We start from the raw sequence: 20,796 nt of genomic DNA, 5'->3' as shown, positions 1-20,796 counted from the left end.
TGTAGATTGTTCTTGGGAGGAGATTTTCATGTATGATATGGTGGTTTATCAGCAGCAAAGAGAACAATAAATTAAGAGTGGATGATACGTATCCTTGGCTTGGAATAACGTTGTACAATTATGTCAGAATGTTACTCATAGCTTTCAGTCACTAGAAGAACCCACCTTCCTTCTCAGCTCGAGCCTGAGCCTGCTTCTTCTTCCGATCTTTAGCAGCAGCGCGACTGTCCATAGCTGCCTTTGAGAGACCAACCCGCTTAGTGGCTCGTTTCCGTGCAGCCTCGTCCCTTCTAGCTTGCTTCTCCGCTTCCTTCTGTTGCTTTAGCATGGTGTGCGCTCGCGCGACAGCCTGTTCACCCTCCATCATCTCGTATTTGAGCTTGTATGCCTTAACCACCTCTTTTCCTGTCTTCGCATGTGTACCCATAATCGCTTCTATGAAGGTAAACTCCGGATGTAGGAAGGGTTTACCTACAATATCAGCAACCGAGATCAAAGTTCCACCGATATTGATCGTTTTGATTGAGAAGGGAATAGTGAGCCAGCTAATGTTTGCGTCATCATCGTCAACGCGCTTTTCAAATTTGTGGTCAGGGGTCTTGATCAGATTTTTGGGGATCTCGCGCCTGCCCTCAACCCAGTCAAACTTGTTCACACCGCCATGAACGTCGCGGTTCGTCTCAATATTTGCGAACATGGCAGGAGCGACATGTTGAACGTGCTTCTTGGCTAAGAGATTTACTTCGCGGCGGCGCTCGTGGCCGGTTGGAACGAACTTTGGTACAGGAATGTGCCCCTGCTTCCTCATGCTTTCGAAGATCCTGTCAGTATCGATGGACGGTTTCACTGACGCAGCGACTGCGAGAGTGTGGTAACGTCGTGCGGCTTTGTCCTTATCAGTCTTTTCACTTTCCTTGACCTTCTTATGTTGGCGAGACCCCCCGAGCTCGTATTCTGAATCATCATTGGCAGCGAAGTGTTCGACTTTGCGTTTCCTGGTACTAGGGTCTTTAACGGACCTTTGAGGCTGTGCAAAATGGTTAGAAGTTATCAAAGGAGCAGCGTGTGAGGCACTTACAACGGGAGGTAAACCAAGGCCTACAGTAGTCTCACCTTCGAATAAACTATTCAGAACCTCATTTTCCCCGGTCCCAGAAGGCGCGAATGTGGATGAAGATGCGTTCTCCGTCCGAGGGTTGAAGATTCTGTACTTTTTGACTGTGGGTGTTGTGGACATTTTGCAGATAGTGATCGAGTCGGGCCAAATGTTCTGGTTGGAGATGACCTGGGCTAGGTACAAGAAATCGGGAATGCCTGGGAGTTGAGGAGTAGACGTGGCAGGTATCGAGTTAGCGCCAGAGAGAACAGCCATTGTATTTGAACAGGATTATCGATCGGTGCCAGGAAGTGAATCTAAAATGGCTGCCTATTTAAAACGATAGTGTATAGAGCGTTAATGGTTACATAATGCAAAGATTATCGTGGAAGTATTAGTGAAAAGGCTACCTGACGCTAGCAACAACCTAGTAATACCTTGACATTGTATCAATTCGGAAGGGTTACGTCACAGAACATACTGATGTTTGACAGCTCCTGATCCAGTTGAGGACTCATAATTTGTTCAACCGTTCAACATTTGGGCATGTTGTCAGAACGGCATCAATCCCGGCCGTCTGAGTCTTTTGTTGCGTGTACACCATATCTGCATCGCAGCTGTCGTCTGGTCCACGGTAACACAAACGCTTAATCCTTGAGCCCGTTCACTGATCAGGCCGATAGGTATCCTTGGGTGTGAGCATGAACTTCGTTTCTGCTCATATCTCGCAGGATCGACATCGGACATCTCTAGGGCTTGCCTGGTATCGTGCACTACTGGCTTTTCTTTACAGAACAGCCGATTTCGATACTTACGCATGGCTCCAGGAATGTTGAAGTTGGAATTTGACTATACCTAGCACTGACTCTAGTCGCAGCTCTAGGTTAGAGGATGAAGTTGAAAAGAAGGAATCGTATTCTCTAGTTTTGTACTTGAAGTAGGACGTACTAGAGGCATGTTGGTGTTGAATTCCTTCTTATGCCTCCGAAGCCTGGTATTAAAAACAGACTGAGATACTGACTACTGACTTTGTCCTCACCCCCCTTATTGTGCAGCAGATGGGTATTTGGTTTTTATTTGGTACTGCGAAGCGTCGTTCATATTCTTCCGCCGACAGATAGGCCCTTTAGGTTCCCGGGCTAGAGGAAGTGGGAGCGTGACGTCAGCTGTGCCGGATGCTAGTTTGTCGTTGCTGAAGTACCACTCGTCGCATGAAATGGTCTGGACGCATTCCTTGATGACAGCGTCGACGTCACGCCGAGAGCTGTACAAATAGACCAGTTCTCTTCCGTCAAATTCATTCTTAGATTTTCACATGAACCATACTTTAAGCCGAAAGGTGTATACTTTTTGGTATCCGATGAGACTCTTCTTCGGTTCGATGTCAAACTCTCGCTTGAATGTTACAACTTCCGATGTCTCGTTCGATGAGAAAACTTTGTCCTGCTTATCTGCGCCAACATTCATGCTGAATCCCCATCCAGAGAAACCTACGCCGGCAGTGACTCCAGGCATTTCGGTCCCGTTGATCACGCGACTGCCACGCTCGAGTGTCCTTGTCTCCTTGATAGGTTTTTCCAGATCGTTATGGATGGCGAATCGTTCAACCCAGTCCTCTTGGACAAAGTAGACATCGTGATAAGCCCATAGCCACCAGTTGCCGTCGGCATAGAGAGATATGACCTGCTGCCCCACGAAATCCTGCCCAGAAGGCCTGTAATGCATGTGTTTTGGCATGTCCTCTGATGCAGTAGGCATCATATCATTTCCAGTCTTGGGTTCTTTGGTATGGATCTCCTCAACGGTTGTCATATGCTCCTTGAGGTCAAGGCTGTGCGGAGCCTTGATGAAAGTGTTCGGTATGGCAGAGGTAGGGTGAGTTCTTTATACAAGAAAGATATATTCAAATTCAACTACAAGATAATCTCGAGTAATCTGATGTTCTGGGCGATGATCTTTGTTATTCAGATATGTAGACCCAAGCATCTTATATGTCCGGCGTGTGCTACCTCCGATCTCGGCTCATAAGATGATTGACCGCCAATGGTAGCAACCGGAATAGAAAAAAACTGCGTCGATATCACGCATAAATTAGGCTGTAATGCACATGCACATCTTAGTCGTAAGGCTCGGGGCTGTCTCTCTGTTGAAGCTTGAATCCTTTATGTAGGAGTAGTCCCATAGGAGGTTAGAGTCTCTCTCTCAACAAGCTCGCTCCTGCAATTAGGGGCACATGACTGCAGAATATATACAAGCAGGTGATCGTCTATACCTGTTCTGTAGAGGCCTAGGGATTGAAAGTACGAGGAATGCTCAAGGATGTCTCAAGACTCACTCGAGAGGAAAAGTTCGATAGGCGAGCCCGAGCTGTTGAATCCATTGTCCGAAATAGTGTAGAATCATAATACGAAGAAACTTCAAAGCTGGACACCAAGATAATAGAGTTAACACGACCATACATGGTAATCGTAGAACATCAATCAGCACAGCAGAGCCTACCCTCTATAATGAGCGGTCAACTACATTACGTTGAACAGGAGGAGCTGCAACGTCCGAACATGGAGCAGATGGTCCTGTTACAACATCGTTAGTATCGTTGTCAGAAGCTAAGTCGTACTTGGAAGTGAAAGCCAAGCGGTTATAAGGTTCTATGTTACATTAGTCTCCACTTTGTACATACATTCGAACGAGATGGGTGCACACCAACTGTAGATCAAGCACCATATTAGTGCGAAAAGATGGGTTCTAGATCTCAATGTCAACGCTAGAACGACTCTTGGTGTAGCCTTGTGCATGTCAGCCCAGCCAACATGCGTAGCTACGACAATAGCTGTCTCTTCAACGGACTTGGGTGTCTTTCTACAAAGTTGCGATCTAACAATACTCTGTAGACCTCGATCAATCATGTTATATCAATGTCTGACGATTGGCGAGCTGATCTTAGCATCGAGCCGAGCCCGCAAAAGCAAATAGGGAAAAGACAAAAGTAATATAGGATGCTCCAACCACATCACCCTGCCTGCGTCATCTTCAAAGCCCATTATCCCCTTCAGGAATGACATCAACCGTAGAGACGATGCAGGCTAGTGGCGGTACGACGCGCTGGCAAGATCTTCGTTTAGTCTGCCCTCCTACGCCTATGCACGCTGCTTTCTCCGCATTGTTTCCGGCCGTTGATCTTTCTTTTCTTTGATCTTTGCCTACTTTGTCCTAGTTCTCGTCTTGCTTTATCTCGGGTAGACCCTTCATCCCGTCTTGGCTCTTCCGTTCGCCCCCCACCTCTCAGCCCATAACGTCCTTCTACAGATGGAGTTGATGCTGCTAGCTGGAAGCAATCTCACCCTGAATAAAACAGAGAGTGTTTAAGATCGGCTTACGCTTGGCGTCCAAGCAGTGAAGATATCGTCCACAGTTGTTATCGGCTTCTCCTATCAACAACACGATCGTGCGGTGATTCTGAGGAGTGCAGAGTATGCATGGAGTCGTGTTGCACCTCCTTACCGAGTTGCATAGGGCTTCGATAGGAGCTCCGAATCTTTATGATTTGGTACACAGCGATGTAGCACTTAAGGACCGAATGGGTATAGATCGGTAGTGAGACTGGAGAGGTCATGAAACGCGATGACATGGCGAAACAGCGGTATCTTCTAACACTGATCGCACCACTAAGTACCCCCACGATCTGTTTCGCATCTTCGCCAAGCTATCCGAAAAATACAGTTGGGGAACCATCCTGAGCACGCCGCAGCTGGCCACCAAAGCCATCGAGTATATAGAGCAGACGCCGATTCTTGGGTACGTGGGGATCAGGAATATGTGGACGAGGACGAGCGTTGGGGGGACACTGTATATACAGCGGACGCGACAGATGAGGCGACGCGCCTCTACAAGCCTAGAAACACAGCACACAGTCAGTAAGACAAGTATCCAGGTGGTCGGCCAAGCGCATTTAGATAGTGGTTGGTTAGGTGCTGGTAAGCCTGTCGAATTTGAGTAAGCAGTGCTGATAGGGAAATTTGTGTCTCGCTACGATGAAAGAGCTAATAAGCGCGACAGTGGTAGTAGAAGATGTTGAAGTCTCTGTTGTGTGCGTGACTCAAAGATAGTGCGAACACCTCAGGCTCTGACATGTGTTAGTCTCAAACTAAGAGAAGCGGAGCTGCTCATTTAGTCGCGGCTCGCTCGGATTTGTCCGTGCCTCGCTATCTTTACCACCGCGCAACCGAGACTAGTCAGGGGCACGAGCGGAAACCCCTGACTGTTCATGAAATTGACACCTATCAGCGTTCAACTTAACACCTGCTAGCAGCTCTGATCAAGCTTAGCAGCAATAACAACAAGCCAAGCACTCAGCGTCTGCCTAATTTAGCTCACCGGTTCTACCATTAGATCCAACCATGGGATTGAATCCGATCTCGAGTGCACATACGAAGAGAAGGCGACGCTAGATGACATCCTTGGTCGTGGCGCCGGTTGCAACTGACAGAAACGCAAACCCTTAGCCGCCAACAATATTGATAGTGCAACGATCCTTAAAGCACTTTTCCACCACCCACTTTGCAGAGAGACGCAGCTTGGCAACCTTCAGGGCTGGACGCATCGCTTTGACAATGATTTCATCTACAAACCCACACCTCGTGGCTGCCGTGTGGAACCAGGAGGCCTTACACTAAGCAGAGTCTAAGGTCTTTCCAGCCTTCCTTTCTTAGGCCACCAGTGACCATATTCAACTTCTCCGCTGCGAGTTCCCGCTTCGGCTATGGTGCGAGAAGAAATTGGTATTGCCTTGCAAGCGAGGCATCCTTCTGGCTTTCGGCCGTTGGCCCTTTATGTCTTGCATCTGTCACGCATCGTGTCCTGCTGTTTCCTCTGTTCCTCCTCCTCGGGCTCATAACGTTCTTTATGCCACGGCACGACACTCGTTTGGAGCTTACGACGCGATAAGCTGTCTAGCAGTTGCGCTCACACATCCGCTCGCTCGCTTATACAATACTGTACATTAATCAAATTTCGACTTGTTCGGCTCGCACGATGCGCCTCTCCATCACTGTCGCGGCTGCAGCGGCTCTCTCATCTTTCGCAAATGCTCATGGTGGCTTTGGACTGCCGCAGATCCAATCTCATGACAAAAGGATCAATGCCTTGCTCGCCAGCTTCAAGACTGGAACTTTCGGCATCGACTCACATATAGAATCGGCCTTGGAGGCACGCGCAAGTCCCAAAGAATGCGGCGAGGGTATTGGATCATGCCCTGAAGATAGAGGCTGCTGTTCAACAGCTGGCTGTACGTAAAATGAGCACCACGATGGTAGTGTACTGAAACAGGCAGACTGTGGCTCCAATTCTAGTTATTGCTCCTCTCCCGGCTGCCAATACAACTACGGGCCTGGCTGTCCGGAGAATCAGAAGCCAGCTGGCGAGAGTACCGAGTCCATCCCCCGAGCAAAGATTGGCTCAGTTCCCTATGGAGGTAACGGTATCTATGGTGGATTCTGGGCTTGTAAAGACCCGGGTCAGGTCGCTATCACTTACGATGACGGACCAATGAAAGACACGACCACAACTATCCTGGATTTGTTCAAAAAGTACGACGCAAAAGCGACCTTCTTCATCACTGGCAACAACAATGGCAAGGGGCAGATCGACGAGACTCAAGAGTACATCGATGTGATAAAGCGCATGGATGCCGAGGGACATCAGATTGCGTCCCACACATGGACGCATCTCGACTTGTCTAAGATCAACGCAGATCTTCGCAAGAACCAGATCCTCAATGTGGAGGGTGCACTGAACAACATTGTCGGGAAGATTCCGACTTACATTCGACCGCCTTACTCTAGCTGCACGACTGACTCTGGTTGTGAGCAGTTTATGCAGGATATGGGTTATCACATCATCTACTTCAAGCTTGATACGGATGACTACCAGCAGCAACCCCGAAATACCTTCCAAAACTCGCTCGACTGGTTCAAGGGCAACATGACTGCGCCAGGTATGACACCTGGAAAGAACTCTACAATCTCCATCTCGCACGACATCATTCATGAGACCGCCAACGAGCTCACAGAGCTCATGCTCAAAACCATCACCGACCTTGGTTATAAAGGAGTCACTGTTGGCGAGTGTCTTGGTGACCACAAGGACAACTGGTACCGTCAATTTGGCGACTCTGCCAACCGCGTTGGAACCGACTCCGCCTCCACATCGGCAAGCTCAAATCCCACTTCTACATCCTCACAAGGAACACCCAGCTCGTCTTCCATGGTCGGGTCTTCTTCGATCTCGCCTTCTGACTCCAGCACCGCTTCAGGTATCGCTGATCCTAAGCAAACTGGAAGTGCCGCCTCTGCCATGCAGAACGCTGGCCCAGCTATCTTGGCACCTGCGTTCGCATTTGCTTTCCTTGCTTTCTGAACGAAACATGTTGTACAAAACTTCTTGTATTATAAAGAGATAATATCATTCTGAAACATTGTCGTCTTGTATATGATACAGACGACTGTAACTGCGAACTGTACTTTTACTTTTACTACGGGTCAAGCGCTATATCTATGGAGCCTATTAAGCCAAGCTTATGGCCACGGCTGGTCTGGCTAGCTTGTTGCCATATCTGATAGCAAGCTGATTGTACCTGAGATGAATGGAAGGGAACCAACACTTCTTGCGATCAGAGGGCTCAGGCTGAAAGTAGTAAAGTCCAGAGTGCGAGGAAGTTCATGCAACGTGCATCAAGTCAGTGCGAAAGTCTCTAAGTTGACTCCCTGACTGCGCAAAACATGGGGAATATACTTAGATTCTTAAAAGCAAGCGTCTAAAGGAGGTATATTGTTAAGCTAAAGAGCTAAGTAGAGGACTAGCTAGCACCTTTAAGTTAGGTATCTAGCTAGGTAGGTAGCTACTTGCAGCTCTAAATATTACGTAACAACAGTATTATTCTAAGGATAACTAAAGACCAAACGCAATTCTAAGAGAAGCGCGAACACAAACAACGTAGCAACGTGCGTGCTAGGAAATACTACACCACCTTGAGTGCAATAATGTCCCAGTTAGCTGTAACAAAGTCTCCTTGCTCCGCAACTTGAAACATGCCAACCCGCCGGTACGAATCTTTCTCTTCTATTCTACCCCGTGACAAGAGGAGCCCTCGAATGATATGATTATCGGAAATCGTCCTACCTATAGCGAGGAAGGTGAGCTCCTCCCTTGTCAGAACCAGCTGACCGTTCGCAGTAGTGAATATCTCGCCGTAGCAGTCTGGCAACACGAGCAGTTCTGGATTATCTGCTCTAGCAATCTTCACTCCCTCCGACGCATCGCTTTGGAGGACTGCATTTCCGCACCACCAACGGCCTGTACGCACTGGTCCTTGCAACATTATGGACCCGTGAGCTTTCTTTCCGAAGCCACCTTTGACATCCACCACCAAGATCTCGAATCCAGCCACCTTTATTTCACTCCTATGCATTAGCACCTTGTCGTCGATACCAGGCCAAGACCAGGTTGGAGCACGACTGGTTGTAGGCCGCGATCGCAGCTCGTGTGTGTGGGACTGAACCCTCCACTGCAGCATAGAAGCTAATCGCTCGTTGTGCCAAAGTCCAGCCAGATACTTCACTCCAGACGCCCGTTGTAGCTCTGCCGCTATACCACCTATCGCGGCCAAGCGGTCGTCCGTATGCGTCAGTGCAAGTCTGGAGTAGGCCCTAACGATCAAGCACCAAGTACTGAATAGATCTCCCACTTTGACGGGGTAGTGCCTGAGACCTGGAGGGTTCATGAAAGAGTAGAGGTTGTAGCTCTGGGCTTCCGGTGATCGGCGTCGAATTGAGCTGCTGGATTTCTCGACTACGAGCTGCGAATGGCCACTGTAGCTTTTCCGACAACCGCACGTCCAGCGTGATGTTCTCCAGCCAAATTCTAAAAGTCGAGGAGAAAGCAAGCGTTCTTGGTATGCCCATGCTCTCGTACTCAGCGGCTCTGGCACAGGAGGATCCCCCCAATGAAAACCATCGAGGTGGATCCGTCCCTCTCTGCCATCTGGTAGACTCAAGCCAATCGATCTCTCACTGTAGTCAGTCCGTGCCTGTAGGAATCCTTCGCTGCAACTTCGAGACGTGGACGCGCAGATGGTCAAGGCTGCACCCTTGTAGATATGCGGCATCTGGAGAATCTCATGATCCAGGTCTTGTTTGTCGTCCTGGACTATGCACAAGCTGTCGATCCATATGTAGCGATAGCCTAGAAGCCTGGTGACCTTGAAAGCGTCCTCAAAAGCAGCTGGAATGACCTCTCTAGGAACGCACCACGATCTCGTCTCCTCGTCAAGATTACTTTTGCTCAGTACCGTGTTCTGCGGTCCACCCCAGCAGTACGACAGACACGTGTAGCTACAGTCACCACATCTTGCGCTTTCCATTATTACGACCGATCCACGCTGTTCATCGTCGCCGACATCGATCAAACGTTTGGGCTTGTAACGTAGTGATGAGTATCTTGCGGTAGGGCATTCCACGCATGTGCAGGACGCGAGCCAATTCCGGAGGTCATTCATAGTGTCGTCGCTCCAGACCTCGCGATCGAACGCCGGGAGTATACAAGCCGCGTTGTCTCCTAGCCATGATTAGCCTTGCTGATACTGCCATACAGCCACTCAATTTTACCCTTGTACGTGTACGCGTTGAGACGAGGTCCCAATCTTCCGCCACCGCAGTCCAAATAAGCTGAAGAATGCACCGTGTTGTTCTTCTTGGGCCCAACAGGTATGGCTTGCAGCGTAAGTTGGAATGGTTGCGACCCAAGGCTCGTCATAACGTGCGTGAGGCGCTGATGCCAAGTTTCGCAGCAGCTGCAAGTTGGGAGAAGATGTGCTTTGATTAAACTCGACCGGCTTTGGCGGTTGAATAGGTCCACAAAGTCTCGAAACACTGGACATCCTAGAGTAGCTGCATATCGAGCTTCGGGCACCTCCTGGCTGAACTTCAGCCTTGTCATGGATCGCGCGCTATTACTCGTCGTTGCGAGGATCCTGTTGCAGTGAGAGCATGAGTGTGGAGTTTGAGAGCTGCTCTTTTCTTCCCAGTATTGCTTCTCCATTTGAGGATTGGTTAAGATGTATATCAACAACCCTCTGCGTTAGTTATGACCGTCACGGTGGGGTTCCACAAAGGAGGGGTGACAGTCCCGAGCAGTCCGACTCACCGATACCGGTGACACTGCCCCTAGGAGGCTATAGGTCGCCTCGATCTCAGCCTGCCATCCTTCAACGCCCACCATTTTCAAAGCCGGTTTTCCATCGATCTTCAAAAGGGTGACGTTCGCCGGAACGATTGCCACGGGTACTTCTGCCATACCATTCGCACAGAAAGAACAGCATTTAGCAAGGTGTTCACTAAACTTCAACGATGTCGGAACTTCAGAAATGCAAAAGCTGTGGCGAGCCGATTTACAGTGGTGAGACGGCATGTGGAAAGTGCGGTACAGAAATTTCTAATACCTAGGTAGGTTCTTGAGAGTCATTTAAGGTAACAAGAGCGCATACTGAGCATCGCAGATTGTCGAGGCCTTGGGGCACCCTCCAGGCGACAACTTTGGTTCCGCGGAGCGTTGTGGACATCTCGAAATCCCACATTTCTCCGGAATGAAGTACATTGTTCCAGCAGTAACTCTACGAATTACAATCATCACTACAGAACCGGAGAGTAGGACCAGCTTCTGCACCTTGCGTCTTTCACGTTGTGAGAAATATTAAACATCAACCACCGCAGTACTTGTGACCACCGTGATTACCGCACTCCGCAACAGGCTGACTTTCAGCCTTGCTCCCCATACTGCAGTCTGTCCAAGCGAGGCACGCACGCGATACACGTGTGATTGGTCGATTCCTAAGCGCCCAACGTCCGGTGAGGGCCAGAACGTGAGGTTGATTGGGCTACACATCTGCTGCGATACACATGAGACTTTTTCGGCTGCAATGGGACCTGGAGGACTTCATGACCCCACTAAAATACCAGGGAAGCCGCTTATACCTTGCACTAGTGTTGACGTTGATGGCTGCGCAGAGGCCGGATGGGGAAGGTGTGGAGGGCTTCCCACTGTCGCTTAGGTGCCTAAAACTGCGCCCTGTTCAGACGGTCGAAAAACCATGAGGCAAAGTCACTGCATTGTCCGTCCGTTCCTCCTATCAACTCAACTTCTCAAGCCCGCTTTTGTCAAGACCTTTTGCCGCATCCGCAATATCGTCACATTACCTACTCTCTACGGGAGTTCTGGCCATGGAGCTTCCTGACATTGCTCACAACACCACTGGCAAATTGTGGCGCATGAGAGATGGTCAAAAACCTCCACGGTGGCGTAGCCACCAGGATCTCGCCCTACCGGACTTCGGTGTGGAATTCAAGGACGTGTCAGAACTTCGCGAATGGTTGGACGATGAAAACACAGAAGAAGGATCTGCGACTGGAAAATTCGGAACGACGGTCTCTCACAAGCGAGTTCCTCCTACCGAAGACTTTGTGGCCGTGAAGCAATTGCAATCCGATTCCGGAGACTCTGGGGACATTGACAGACTGAAAAGATTAGTGGAGACGGAGGTGAACAACATCAAGCCACTTTCACACTTTCACATCGTTGAGACGATCGGAAGCTATAGTTTCGGAAACATGGCGGCGTTGCTTATGGTTCCTTGGGCGCCCTTAAGTCTCAGGAAGATATTGATGCAGTACGATGAGAAGAATCCTCCAGCACATATCACGGAAGGCCTGAACAAGCACGGATGGGAATCGGTATCGCAGTTTGTTGCGTCCACCATGGGCTGCATGGCACATGCTCTAGCACATATCCATCACAAAAACATCAAGCACAAAGACATCAAGCCGGATAACATACTGATCTGTGGCGCGCGAATTTGGATCACAGACTTTGATTTGTCAGTCAAATTCGAGGCTGAATTTACATCCGCATCGGAGGGCCCACCCGAGCGCAAAGTGACACATAAGGTATCACTGAAAGGTTTCCCAAGCATTCAAGAGCTAACAATCAATAGTACGCTGCCCCGGAAGCTCTATCACTGGAAAGCCGGGAGAAGCGTGGACGAGCACAAGACATATACTCCCTGGCCTGCGTCTTCATCGAAATCTTCGCAGTGTACAAGAAAGATCCTTCTACCGGGAAACACCAAAACGTAGCAGAGTTGTTCGAAGAAAACACAGTAAAATATCATCAAAATATGCCCAGGATCGTCAAGTGGATGACTGAACAGGTGTCTGGCAGGAGCGATCTTCAGCTTCTGAGCCTGATACGTGCAATGGTCAGTGAGACGCCGAGGGAGAGGCCCACGGCCACCCAGGTTTGGAAGGAGCTGGTCATCATACACGGTGACGCTTTGGAAGCACCATTTTGCGGAGCTTGCTGCATGCCTCAAGACTCTCACCTGACAAAGGTCGCCAAGGTTCCCCATCCGCTGGCTTACCCTTCGGCAGAGATAAGCCCCGAAAACGCGGCCAAATCTGCTACAAGAACCAGTGAATTCGAAACGTCGTACAGCGATGCCAATCGCTCGCCCTACTTCCGCAATCGATACCTTCGGATCGACAAGATTTACAATCTCGATTCTGTCAGCGACGCTAACACTGAAGGCAAAGCTGGTAAGCGGATCCTGTGTCGGAAAACCTTTCACAGAGATCAGAACAAAGAAGACACGGCAGAGGCAAAAGACCTAATTGCTGGCCTTGCCCAAACTGAGGCAAGACTTCTCGAGAATCTGACGCCCTGCAAGCCAAATGGAGGTGCTCGACACATGGTCAATTTCGAAGCAACATATCGAGAAGGAGAGAATTTCGCGATTCTGACGACGCCTGTGACAAAGTATAACCTCCACGAATATCTCTCGATGGTGGAGTTGAAGCGGAAAGAAAATGCGTTAGGTAGTTGGGAAAGGGTGTTGCGTGAATCTTCCGGCTGTCTGGCTGGTACGTTAAGTTATCTGCACAAGCAAGGAATCGCGCATGGCGCTGTTAGCCCAGAAAACATCCTTGTAGATCTGGAGGACAACAACAAAATCTACCTTGCTAATTTCGGCGAGGCCGCTGTGATCAAGCGCATTAAAGACATACGTGAAGTTGGCAGCAAACCGCAGGTGAGTGATCTACAACCTTTTACCCAGTCGAAGACCAATTCAAGACCCCAGAACCCGTATGCGCCATCGCAAGGTCGGATGTCCGAAGAGATATACAATGCCACAGATGTCTTTGGCTTGGGTTGCGCAGCTCTCGAGATGGAGACTGTCAGGCTGGGCAGTAGCCGAGACGCAATGTGGAAGTTCTTGCTGCAAGATCCTTCGCAAAATGTCACCAACGATGACAAAACGAGCTCCGAGCTCGCTAACGGGGAACAACCAGCTTACAACGCTAACGACACCGGTTCTACAGTGCGACCCTCCAAAAAAGAGCGAGTATCTAACGTCTCCACTGACGCTGGGTCTAAACCGCAGTCCGCCAAAAAGACACGATCATCTAACGTCTCCAAGGGCGCTGGGTCTAAATCGCAGTCCGCCAAGATGAAGCAATTACCAGTAGTTAATGGCTCCAACGACACGGAGTCTAAGTCGCAGCCTGCGGGCGGTAAGCGGTCAGTCCGTGAAGCGGGGTCAAAATCGCAGCCCATAGAGGAGAAGCAACCAGCTAACGGCTCCAACGACACGGAGTTCAATTTACAGCCCGCGGACGGCAAGCGGCCAACCAATGAAGGCAACGAAGATAGCTCCGCGAAAAGCACCGCGGAAGCCGACGAGGACGACAACAGTACCTACACCTGGCTCTCTGGGGGTCCAAACAAGAATATGCTGTATGACGAACCAAGAGTCCTTGCAAGACTTCCTGAGTGGATACAGAAGCAATGTTTCGCCGAGAATTATGGTGCGCTGATCGTCCGCATGATGGATCCGGAGCCTCAAAAGCGACCTACGGCATACGAAATCCACTGCAGTATGAGCAAGATGAAAGACTGGAATTCCCGGATGATGTGTGGTAAAAATTGCGTCCCTGAAGAGCAAGGAGACGTTGAGAAAAAGAAGGCGGGATTAGAAATCAAAGAGACGCGGTAGATAGTGTCAAATACGAGTGTCAGGCACAAAAGGCTGACAGGATGTTAGAAAGGCATATGTAGCATACACGGTAATAATATGTACCTAAGGAGACTTTACTAGTAATACAAACAATTGTATTAATACACTTCAACTAGGGCTCGAAAGAAAAGTAGAGGATGCTACCTATGTAGAGGATTACAATAACCCTCCGCTATTACCCTAGCACATCTTCCTTAACGGGGTCGATGAAGCGCTTAGAGAAGATAAAGAGCATCTGCATTAACAATTACTATACAAAACCGCTGCCTGCAACGAAGCACTCTATATGAATGCTAACAGTTGCTCTGACTTAATAACAGCGACGAATATCAATATAAACCCCTGGTCCATATTTTGTGAAGCGCTCGAACAGCCCCAGCGAAGCCATCTAGAGAATCTGAATGTGCTGGTTGACTGGTACATAAACGATCCCAGATGGGCGCTCACCAATGGCCCGAAATAGCAGAGGCCAAGCTTAAGAAAGTACAAGGTAAAATGAACTACTTTGTATGGAGTGGTGCATGGTATGAGTAGATGCACCGATGCCGCGCAGAAAGAATACCATCGTTACGACCCCTTCGTACAGTCATGTGCACGGTTGTTTCCGATTATCGTGATGATGCTCCAGGCAACTGGATTCTGCAGCCTGCAATGCTGTTTACATGCGCGGAATCCATAAAGGTGTACGGATGAGGATCGAAGAAGTCAGGTTCCACACACCCCACAAAAGTCACCCGCCGCGGCGCACGGACTGATAGTGACGTACCACGACATCGTGTTTGCCATGCATCACGTAGCGCAACAACTCCATGTACCCATCGTACCTAGATCTCCAATAATTCTCTCCGCCATCTTCAGTCGATTCCTGCAACGCCATCGTCACTCTACCGCCATATCCGATCCGCGTGCACCTACCGCCAAAGTCGCCTCCTCAACCTTGCAACACATCATCCGATATCGCAACATCGCCATCATCACGCAAGTTCACCAACCACCTAAAACAGCAGGTACTTGACGAACCCAAGATACGCGACTTAGCACTCCATCGTACATGGCTCTCGTATTCGTTGCTTGATCACGCCAATCTACCCCGGACTTCTTGCGACTAGGCGAAGGTGGGAAGGTGTCACCACGGGACCTTGCCGAGAAAAGAGGCGCTTGAACAGCAGACACCTTGGAGACGCGACAAAAGAGCTAGAAACTCAGCCGTGATAGATTCGGATTCCTCTCCTTGTCGCAGCGGCTTGCATTCAATACGCGCCTGTGCCAGAAAGAACGCGACATAAGCTTTTTGCCACCCGGATTGCACACTTGGATAGACGATCCATTCCCTAAACAGGGACTCACTGTAGACATTCATAACAAGCTCGTCACATAAAGGCGCAACCAAATGGAGACACGATCTCCCGAAACCCCAAGCGGAATATCACAGACAACCATCCCGCCGTTGCTGAACCTGCCTTCGGAGTTACTCCATGATGTACTCCGCTACCTCCATCTCTCCGATCTTCTTACAGTGGGCATGGTCAGCAAATCCTTGCGCCAGCACACTCTCCAGGACATACTTTGGCAAACGTTTGTACAAGCAGAAGTCCCCGCCATTACCAAACCCGCACACTTGACATGGCGCGACCTCTTCCAGCAACACCACCCATATTGGTTCATCGCCCGGCGAAAGATCTGGTTCGCCGACACCGCGCACACGGGCAAGCTCCTCATCGCACGCTACGACCACCGCCTCGACGCAATCGAAGCTTACGCCCTTGTAGCCGAACGCGGCGTTCCGTCTGCACTATCGTGGGAGCAGCACCCGGAAGCCATAATCCACACCTTTAACCCAAAGATACGCCTCGACCTCAACGCGCCTATTGTCCGACTAAACAAAGATGCCTACGAAGAAGCCATTGGACCCATTGGCTATCGTCTGCAGAAGGAAATTCGAATGAGCCTCTACCGCGACCGGCAACAGCAAGCCGCGAGTCTGTTCTCGCAACTCATGCTCACGCGCCCCTGGCCCCAAGCCATCACAGGCGATGCAACGCCCGTATGGCCACCTCTCACTTTGCCCAGTCAAGACCGCACACGCAACGACACTTCCCCATCCGGCTTCCGCCAACCAGGCCAGAAACCCGCTACCTTGACCCAGCTGTCCACATCCACATTTCGCATCCGCCGGTGGATGGAGTTCTCCACACGCGCACTCGGCCTGGGTATGCGCATCGGCGAGGACGTGACGACGTGGGCCACGCTACCTGAAGAATGCTACACGCCGACCAAGCAGAAACCGTGGCAGGGCATTTGGTGCGGCGATTACGCGGGCCATGGCTGCGAGTTTCTCGTCATCATGCAGCCGGATGAGGCGGATGCAAAGCCGCTGCCTGAACGGGCGTTGTGGGCAATGAGGGCGAGGGAGCGAGAGGGCAGTGTGTCTAGTGAGGGGAGTTGGACCACCGCGCCTACAGATGTTGCGTCCGAGGATGGCGAGGGCAGCGTCGCGGAAATGGAGACTGCAGATGACCTGGAAGATAGCGTTGCTACGTTGCAGGAAGCGTTTCACATCAGTCAGAGTAGTGGACCGGAACACACCGCTAGCACTGGACAAGAAGAAGACCCCGACGTATATCGTGGTCGCATCGAGGCTGTCAAGCTGACAGGCGATCCAAATATTCCACGCGGAGAATTTACCTTTATAGCACCTGATATTGGACCTAATGGCTTGATCCGCGTCGCCAAAGAGGAGATCTTCAAGGGCGCAAGGATTGTGAGAAGTGTTGGGCATATCGCTGCTACAGGCTTCAGGAATGGTACGTTTCCGTGTATCCATTGTGATTATTGTGGAACGCGATTTGCTCATTTCATCTAGACAATTACATGACGAGTCAACTTATCCTCATCTCGCACGACCGGTTGGCGCAGTATTGGGAAACCTTTGGGCATGTTTCTTTCTATCAACGAGTCGATGTCGAGGCTCTTACTAGGATATGATCAACAGCGGAGAAAGATTTTGGATTGGAGTGACGAAGTTGGTGGAACTGGTTGGAGTATATGGAGTATTCGTCTAATTGCACATCACATATCTCATCTGGTCGGTATGTAGGCGCATGAAATTTGTGAATCGTCATTCTGGACCAGTCTCAGGGCACCCAAACAGCACCCGCGAGCAGCCTTGATCAACGTTCGACAATCACAGGTCTACAACCTCTTGCAGATATCCTCGATGATCTCCTCCGTCTTGGCTTTGCCACCCATATCCGGGCTCAGTAGCTTTGCCTCCTCGAGGTTGGCGTCCACTGCCTTGTACACAGCCGCCGCCGCCTCTTCCTCACCGATAAACTCCAGCATCAACGCCGTAGACCGGATCGTCGCAATAGGGTTCGCGATGCCCTGGCCCTCGATATCTGGTGCGGAACCGTGGCATGGCTCTCCGATGACGAAGTCCTTGCCAACGTTCGCAGAAGGAACCAGGCCAAGGGAGCCAACGAGGGCCGCCGCGCCGTCGGAGAGGATGTCACCGTATAGGTTGGGCGCGACGATGACGTCGTAGTCCTGAGGCTGGCGGAAGAGCTTGTACACCATGGAGTCTACGATCTGCTCTTCTACGCCGACGAGACCGTACTTGGCGTCTTGGAGTGCGCGGCGGGCTGTCTCGCGGAAGAGGCCGTCGGTTTGCGAAAGGACATTGGACTTGTGTGTGATGGTTACGAGCGGCGAGTTGTGAATGGAGCTTGCACCCGCATCGCGGACGCGCTGGCGGCGGAGTGCGATGTCGCCGGCCATGGCACTAATGTTGAAGGATGCTGTTTCCGAGATGCGCTTGATTGCCTCTGCAATTTTGGAGCCGTCGGGCGCCGCGTATGTCTTTTCTTCCTTGACGTAAAGATCCTCGGTGTTCTCCCTCACAATCACCAGGTCTACACTCCTCGCTGCGCCCCTCACGCTCTTCACAGGACGGACGTTGGCATACAGGCCCATGCGCTTTCTCAGTGCGACGATCGGGCTGGAGTAGCCTTTGGTTTGCACAGTGGGCGAGCTGACGGCTCCGAAAAGGGCGCCATCGCAGTCGGACTTGAGCGCCTCAACCGTCTTGTCGGGCAGGGCGGCCCCCGTCTTCTGGAACGTTTCCCAGCCAGCCTCGTGGTGCGAGAAGGAGAACTTGAGGCCGAACGAAGAAGGCAGGGCTTCGAGGATGCGGCGGCCCGCGGGGATTACTTCGCGGCCGATGCCGTCGCCTGGAATGAGGCCTAAGGGGCATTAGTCGACGACTTCAGATACTTTTTGCGCCGTCATCGTGCAATTGACTGCCTTACCTATCCTCAAAGTGCGTGCGGCCATGTTGAAGCTGTGATGCGGTGCGGATTGCTCCGCCCTGGAATTTTTGGCAGCTTACGCCGAAGTTCGGAGGTCCGAGCTTCCCCTGCCGAGGAATGCCAACGGTCTGTACCCCACGGGGACCAAAGACAATCGACAGTCACGGCAAATATCATATGACTAAGTCTACTACTACACTTGCTGATCTATCGTCACGTCAATGCCGACCCCATTACTCCTTACCCTGGAAAACACCCGTAGCGATGCCGCGCGTCATCGCATTCCTTTTCCCGAATCACTAACTCTAACTCCGACCTTCAGCCACCAACCCACCTTGTCCTAATCCAAATCCTCATTCTTTTCTTCCTTCTTCTCACTTCCATGTACTTGCTCAAACTTCTCCTTGGGATCCTCCGCACCTTCTTTCCTCGCCTGCTCGGTAGGCAGCAGCTCGATCACTACAACAAAGAGCTCTTGGTTGGTTTCCCGGTTTTTGAGCACATATCTAAGTGTGTGCGATCTGATTAGTATAATTGATCAAGTCAGCTCCATATCCCACGGTCCAAAGAAAGGTGTATGTGTAAGTAGCGGTGGAATGCTCAGCAGAACAAGAGGACAAAGAACAAAGAAAGTTGTAACGTACCGCAGGGGCTGTCCATCCCAATGCCCAATCATACTGATATTAGGCAACCCATACCCAATCTTCAACGCAAACTCATTGAAGTCAAGGTATGGATTGAAGAAGTCGCACTTGTATTCCCTCCCCGCCTCGAACACAAAGTCCTTTCGATTTTGCTCTGTGAGGAAAAACTTTTGCCTCGCTCCAGATTTTTCCGGTACGCGCTTTTCTTTCCTGACTTCGACTCCGTCGCCGTCTGCACCCTCCTCGTAGACGATAGCCTCACCATCTGATCCAGGCACTTCAACATCTCCCTGCGTTTGCGCTTCGCCCTCTAGGTCGTCCCCACTAGGCTTATCTCCGTCTGCCTTGCTGCCAATCCTGAGCACATTTATAGAAGATAGCAGCGCGCCGTATAGGTACGGCTCGTCGGCGTATACATCGCCATCGAGACCCGGGTCGATCCACCACTTGACTATTCCAAACGCCTTGTCAAACAACGGGGGTAGGTGATCGCGTATCGGGTGGTCAAAGTCGTTTCCGAAGACGAGTTTATCGCCTGCGATATCGTGTTTGGGGGTGAAGGAAAAGGAGATCGAGTAGCGGTCGTATGGGTGTTGGGGGGTCGAGAAGTAAGGAGATGTTTTGGGAGAGCCTTCAGGTAAGCCTGAGTAGGTGTTGTTAGTGGCAGCGCATGGTAATGGGAGGGGAAGAGGGAGTAGGTTGCCGGTCGGCTCAGAAGGGAGGCAGGCAAAACCTCCACCATCGGTGGGTGGGGGTAGGCCAGAGCGCGCAACGTACCTCGGTAGTCTTTGATGCGCACATGTATTTTCGCGTTGATGAGATCGGAGGAGACGTCCACCGGCTTCTCGCTGTTTACAAGTACATCTTGGTGTTTCGAGGTGTCGTATGTTGCGCCTGCTGTTACGTGCAATATGTACTGCTCGTGGGTCGCCATGCTGGCTCGGAAACGGTTCCCAACGTGCGTTGACGAGATCTTCGGCGGAAGCAGTTGCAGTGTCTCAATTTTGAGTTAAGTCGTTGTAATAGTCCTTCAGTATCGATCGCATGCGCTGTTGGCTTGCAGAACCCGAAATTTGGTGATGGGCGATGACGTTCCGAAGCCGCGGAAGCAGGGATATTTGCGCTAGAGCTCATCGGGCAAAGCGTGATCTGCAATGCGGTGGCGGTCCATCCTGTGATGGAGGGGTAAGTATTGTCATGAACTTATGTGACTTGTGCTACGTGCTGGGTGAGCGAAACATCGGCATAGTGCTATGTATTGATCTCCCGTACCATTGACATGAGCCAACTTCTCGACTTGATATCCTCTCCCTCCAGTTCTATTTTCTCCGATCCTCCTTCTCAGGTCTCATCATTATAAACGAACATTGGATAAGCTTGGCTTGTTTCCAGACTGTGTTCCTTGTAGCCGCTCATCTTTGAGGACAAAGCCATTGTCAAACCTATCTGGTGTTACCGACCCATAGATCAGTCGTGAGGTCTTTCATGGCGCTGTCGCAGCTTCGCACTGTTAGTGATAATTTGCGACTCCATCGTCGAGTTCACAATTCGACGACAGATGTGTCACGATCAACTTTGTACGAACAAGTGAATATTCCCAATTTGCACCTGTAAACTACTCAGACTACA

The 20,796-nt window shown here is 50.6% G+C and overlaps 8 protein-coding genes across 8 annotated transcripts; 3 read left to right on the top strand and 5 right to left on the bottom strand.

Moving 5' to 3' along the window:
- Nucleotides 1-151: 151 nt before the first annotated feature.
- CC77DRAFT_1013871 (hypothetical protein) lies at nt 152-1,372 on the bottom strand (the record flags this gene model as incomplete). The annotated part of the gene is made up of 2 exons (XM_018523866.1): nt 152-1,027; nt 1,079-1,372. The coding sequence occupies 2 exons, from the start codon at nt 1,370-1,372 to the stop codon at nt 152-154; spliced, it is 1,170 nt and encodes a 389-aa protein (XP_018379926.1).
- Nucleotides 1,373-2,407: 1,035 nt separating this feature from the next.
- Nucleotides 2,408-2,908, bottom strand: CC77DRAFT_1066836 (hypothetical protein; the record flags this gene model as incomplete). Its single annotated transcript, XM_018528931.1, has 1 exon — nt 2,408-2,908. The coding sequence occupies one exon, from the start codon at nt 2,906-2,908 to the stop codon at nt 2,408-2,410; it is 501 nt and encodes a 166-aa protein (XP_018379925.1).
- Nucleotides 2,909-5,990: 3,082 nt separating this feature from the next.
- Nucleotides 5,991-7,549, top strand: CC77DRAFT_1082319 (glycoside hydrolase/deacetylase). The gene is made up of 2 exons (XM_018529356.1): nt 5,991-6,380; nt 6,426-7,549. The coding sequence occupies exons 1-2, from the start codon at nt 6,128-6,130 to the stop codon at nt 7,508-7,510; spliced, it is 1,338 nt and encodes a 445-aa protein (XP_018379924.1). The 5' UTR covers nt 5,991-6,127; the 3' UTR covers nt 7,511-7,549.
- Nucleotides 7,550-8,111: 562 nt separating this feature from the next.
- CC77DRAFT_1066834 (HET-domain-containing protein) lies at nt 8,112-9,904 on the bottom strand (the record flags this gene model as incomplete). Its single annotated transcript, XM_018528930.1, has 2 exons — nt 8,112-9,706; nt 9,757-9,904. The coding sequence occupies 2 exons, from the start codon at nt 9,902-9,904 to the stop codon at nt 8,112-8,114; spliced, it is 1,743 nt and encodes a 580-aa protein (XP_018379923.1).
- Nucleotides 9,905-11,200: 1,296 nt separating this feature from the next.
- On the top strand, nt 11,201-14,205 carry CC77DRAFT_558304 (kinase-like protein). The gene is made up of 2 exons (XM_018532174.1): nt 11,201-12,090; nt 12,138-14,205. Exons 1-2 carry the CDS (start codon nt 11,368-11,370, stop codon nt 14,193-14,195), a joined length of 2,781 nt encoding a protein of 926 aa, XP_018379922.1. The 5' UTR covers nt 11,201-11,367; the 3' UTR covers nt 14,196-14,205.
- A 1,401-nt stretch (nt 14,206-15,606) lies between these two features.
- CC77DRAFT_1000994 (hypothetical protein) lies at nt 15,607-17,201 on the top strand (the record flags this gene model as incomplete). The annotated part of the gene is made up of 2 exons (XM_018523139.1): nt 15,607-17,020; nt 17,080-17,201. The coding sequence occupies 2 exons, from the start codon at nt 15,607-15,609 to the stop codon at nt 17,199-17,201; spliced, it is 1,536 nt and encodes a 511-aa protein (XP_018379921.1).
- CC77DRAFT_1025667 (Isocitrate/isopropylmalate dehydrogenase) lies at nt 17,079-18,579 on the bottom strand. The gene is made up of 2 exons (XM_018526110.1): nt 18,524-18,579; nt 17,079-18,457 (listed from the first exon to the last, which is right to left on the bottom strand). Exons 1-2 carry the CDS (start codon nt 18,546-18,548, stop codon nt 17,409-17,411), a joined length of 1,074 nt encoding a protein of 357 aa, XP_018379920.1. The 5' UTR covers nt 18,549-18,579; the 3' UTR covers nt 17,079-17,408.
- Nucleotides 18,580-18,872: 293 nt separating this feature from the next.
- On the bottom strand, nt 18,873-20,243 carry CC77DRAFT_974952 (DUF1769-domain-containing protein; the record flags this gene model as incomplete). The annotated part of the gene is made up of 3 exons (XM_018535909.1): nt 19,945-20,243; nt 19,168-19,810; nt 18,873-19,029 (listed from the first exon to the last, which is right to left on the bottom strand). Coding segments are annotated over exons 1-3 (957 nt in total), but the record flags the coding sequence as incomplete, so codon positions are not given.
- Nucleotides 20,244-20,796: the final 553 nt, after the last annotated feature.

Source organism: Alternaria alternata (genome assembly GCF_001642055.1).
Source record: "Alternaria alternata strain SRC1lrK2f unplaced genomic scaffold CC77scaffold_31, whole genome shotgun sequence".
NCBI lineage: Eukaryota > Fungi > Ascomycota > Dothideomycetes > Pleosporales > Pleosporaceae > Alternaria > Alternaria alternata.
The sequence above is the reverse complement of the archived record's forward strand: the minus strand, read 5'-3'. Positions and strand labels throughout refer to the sequence as shown.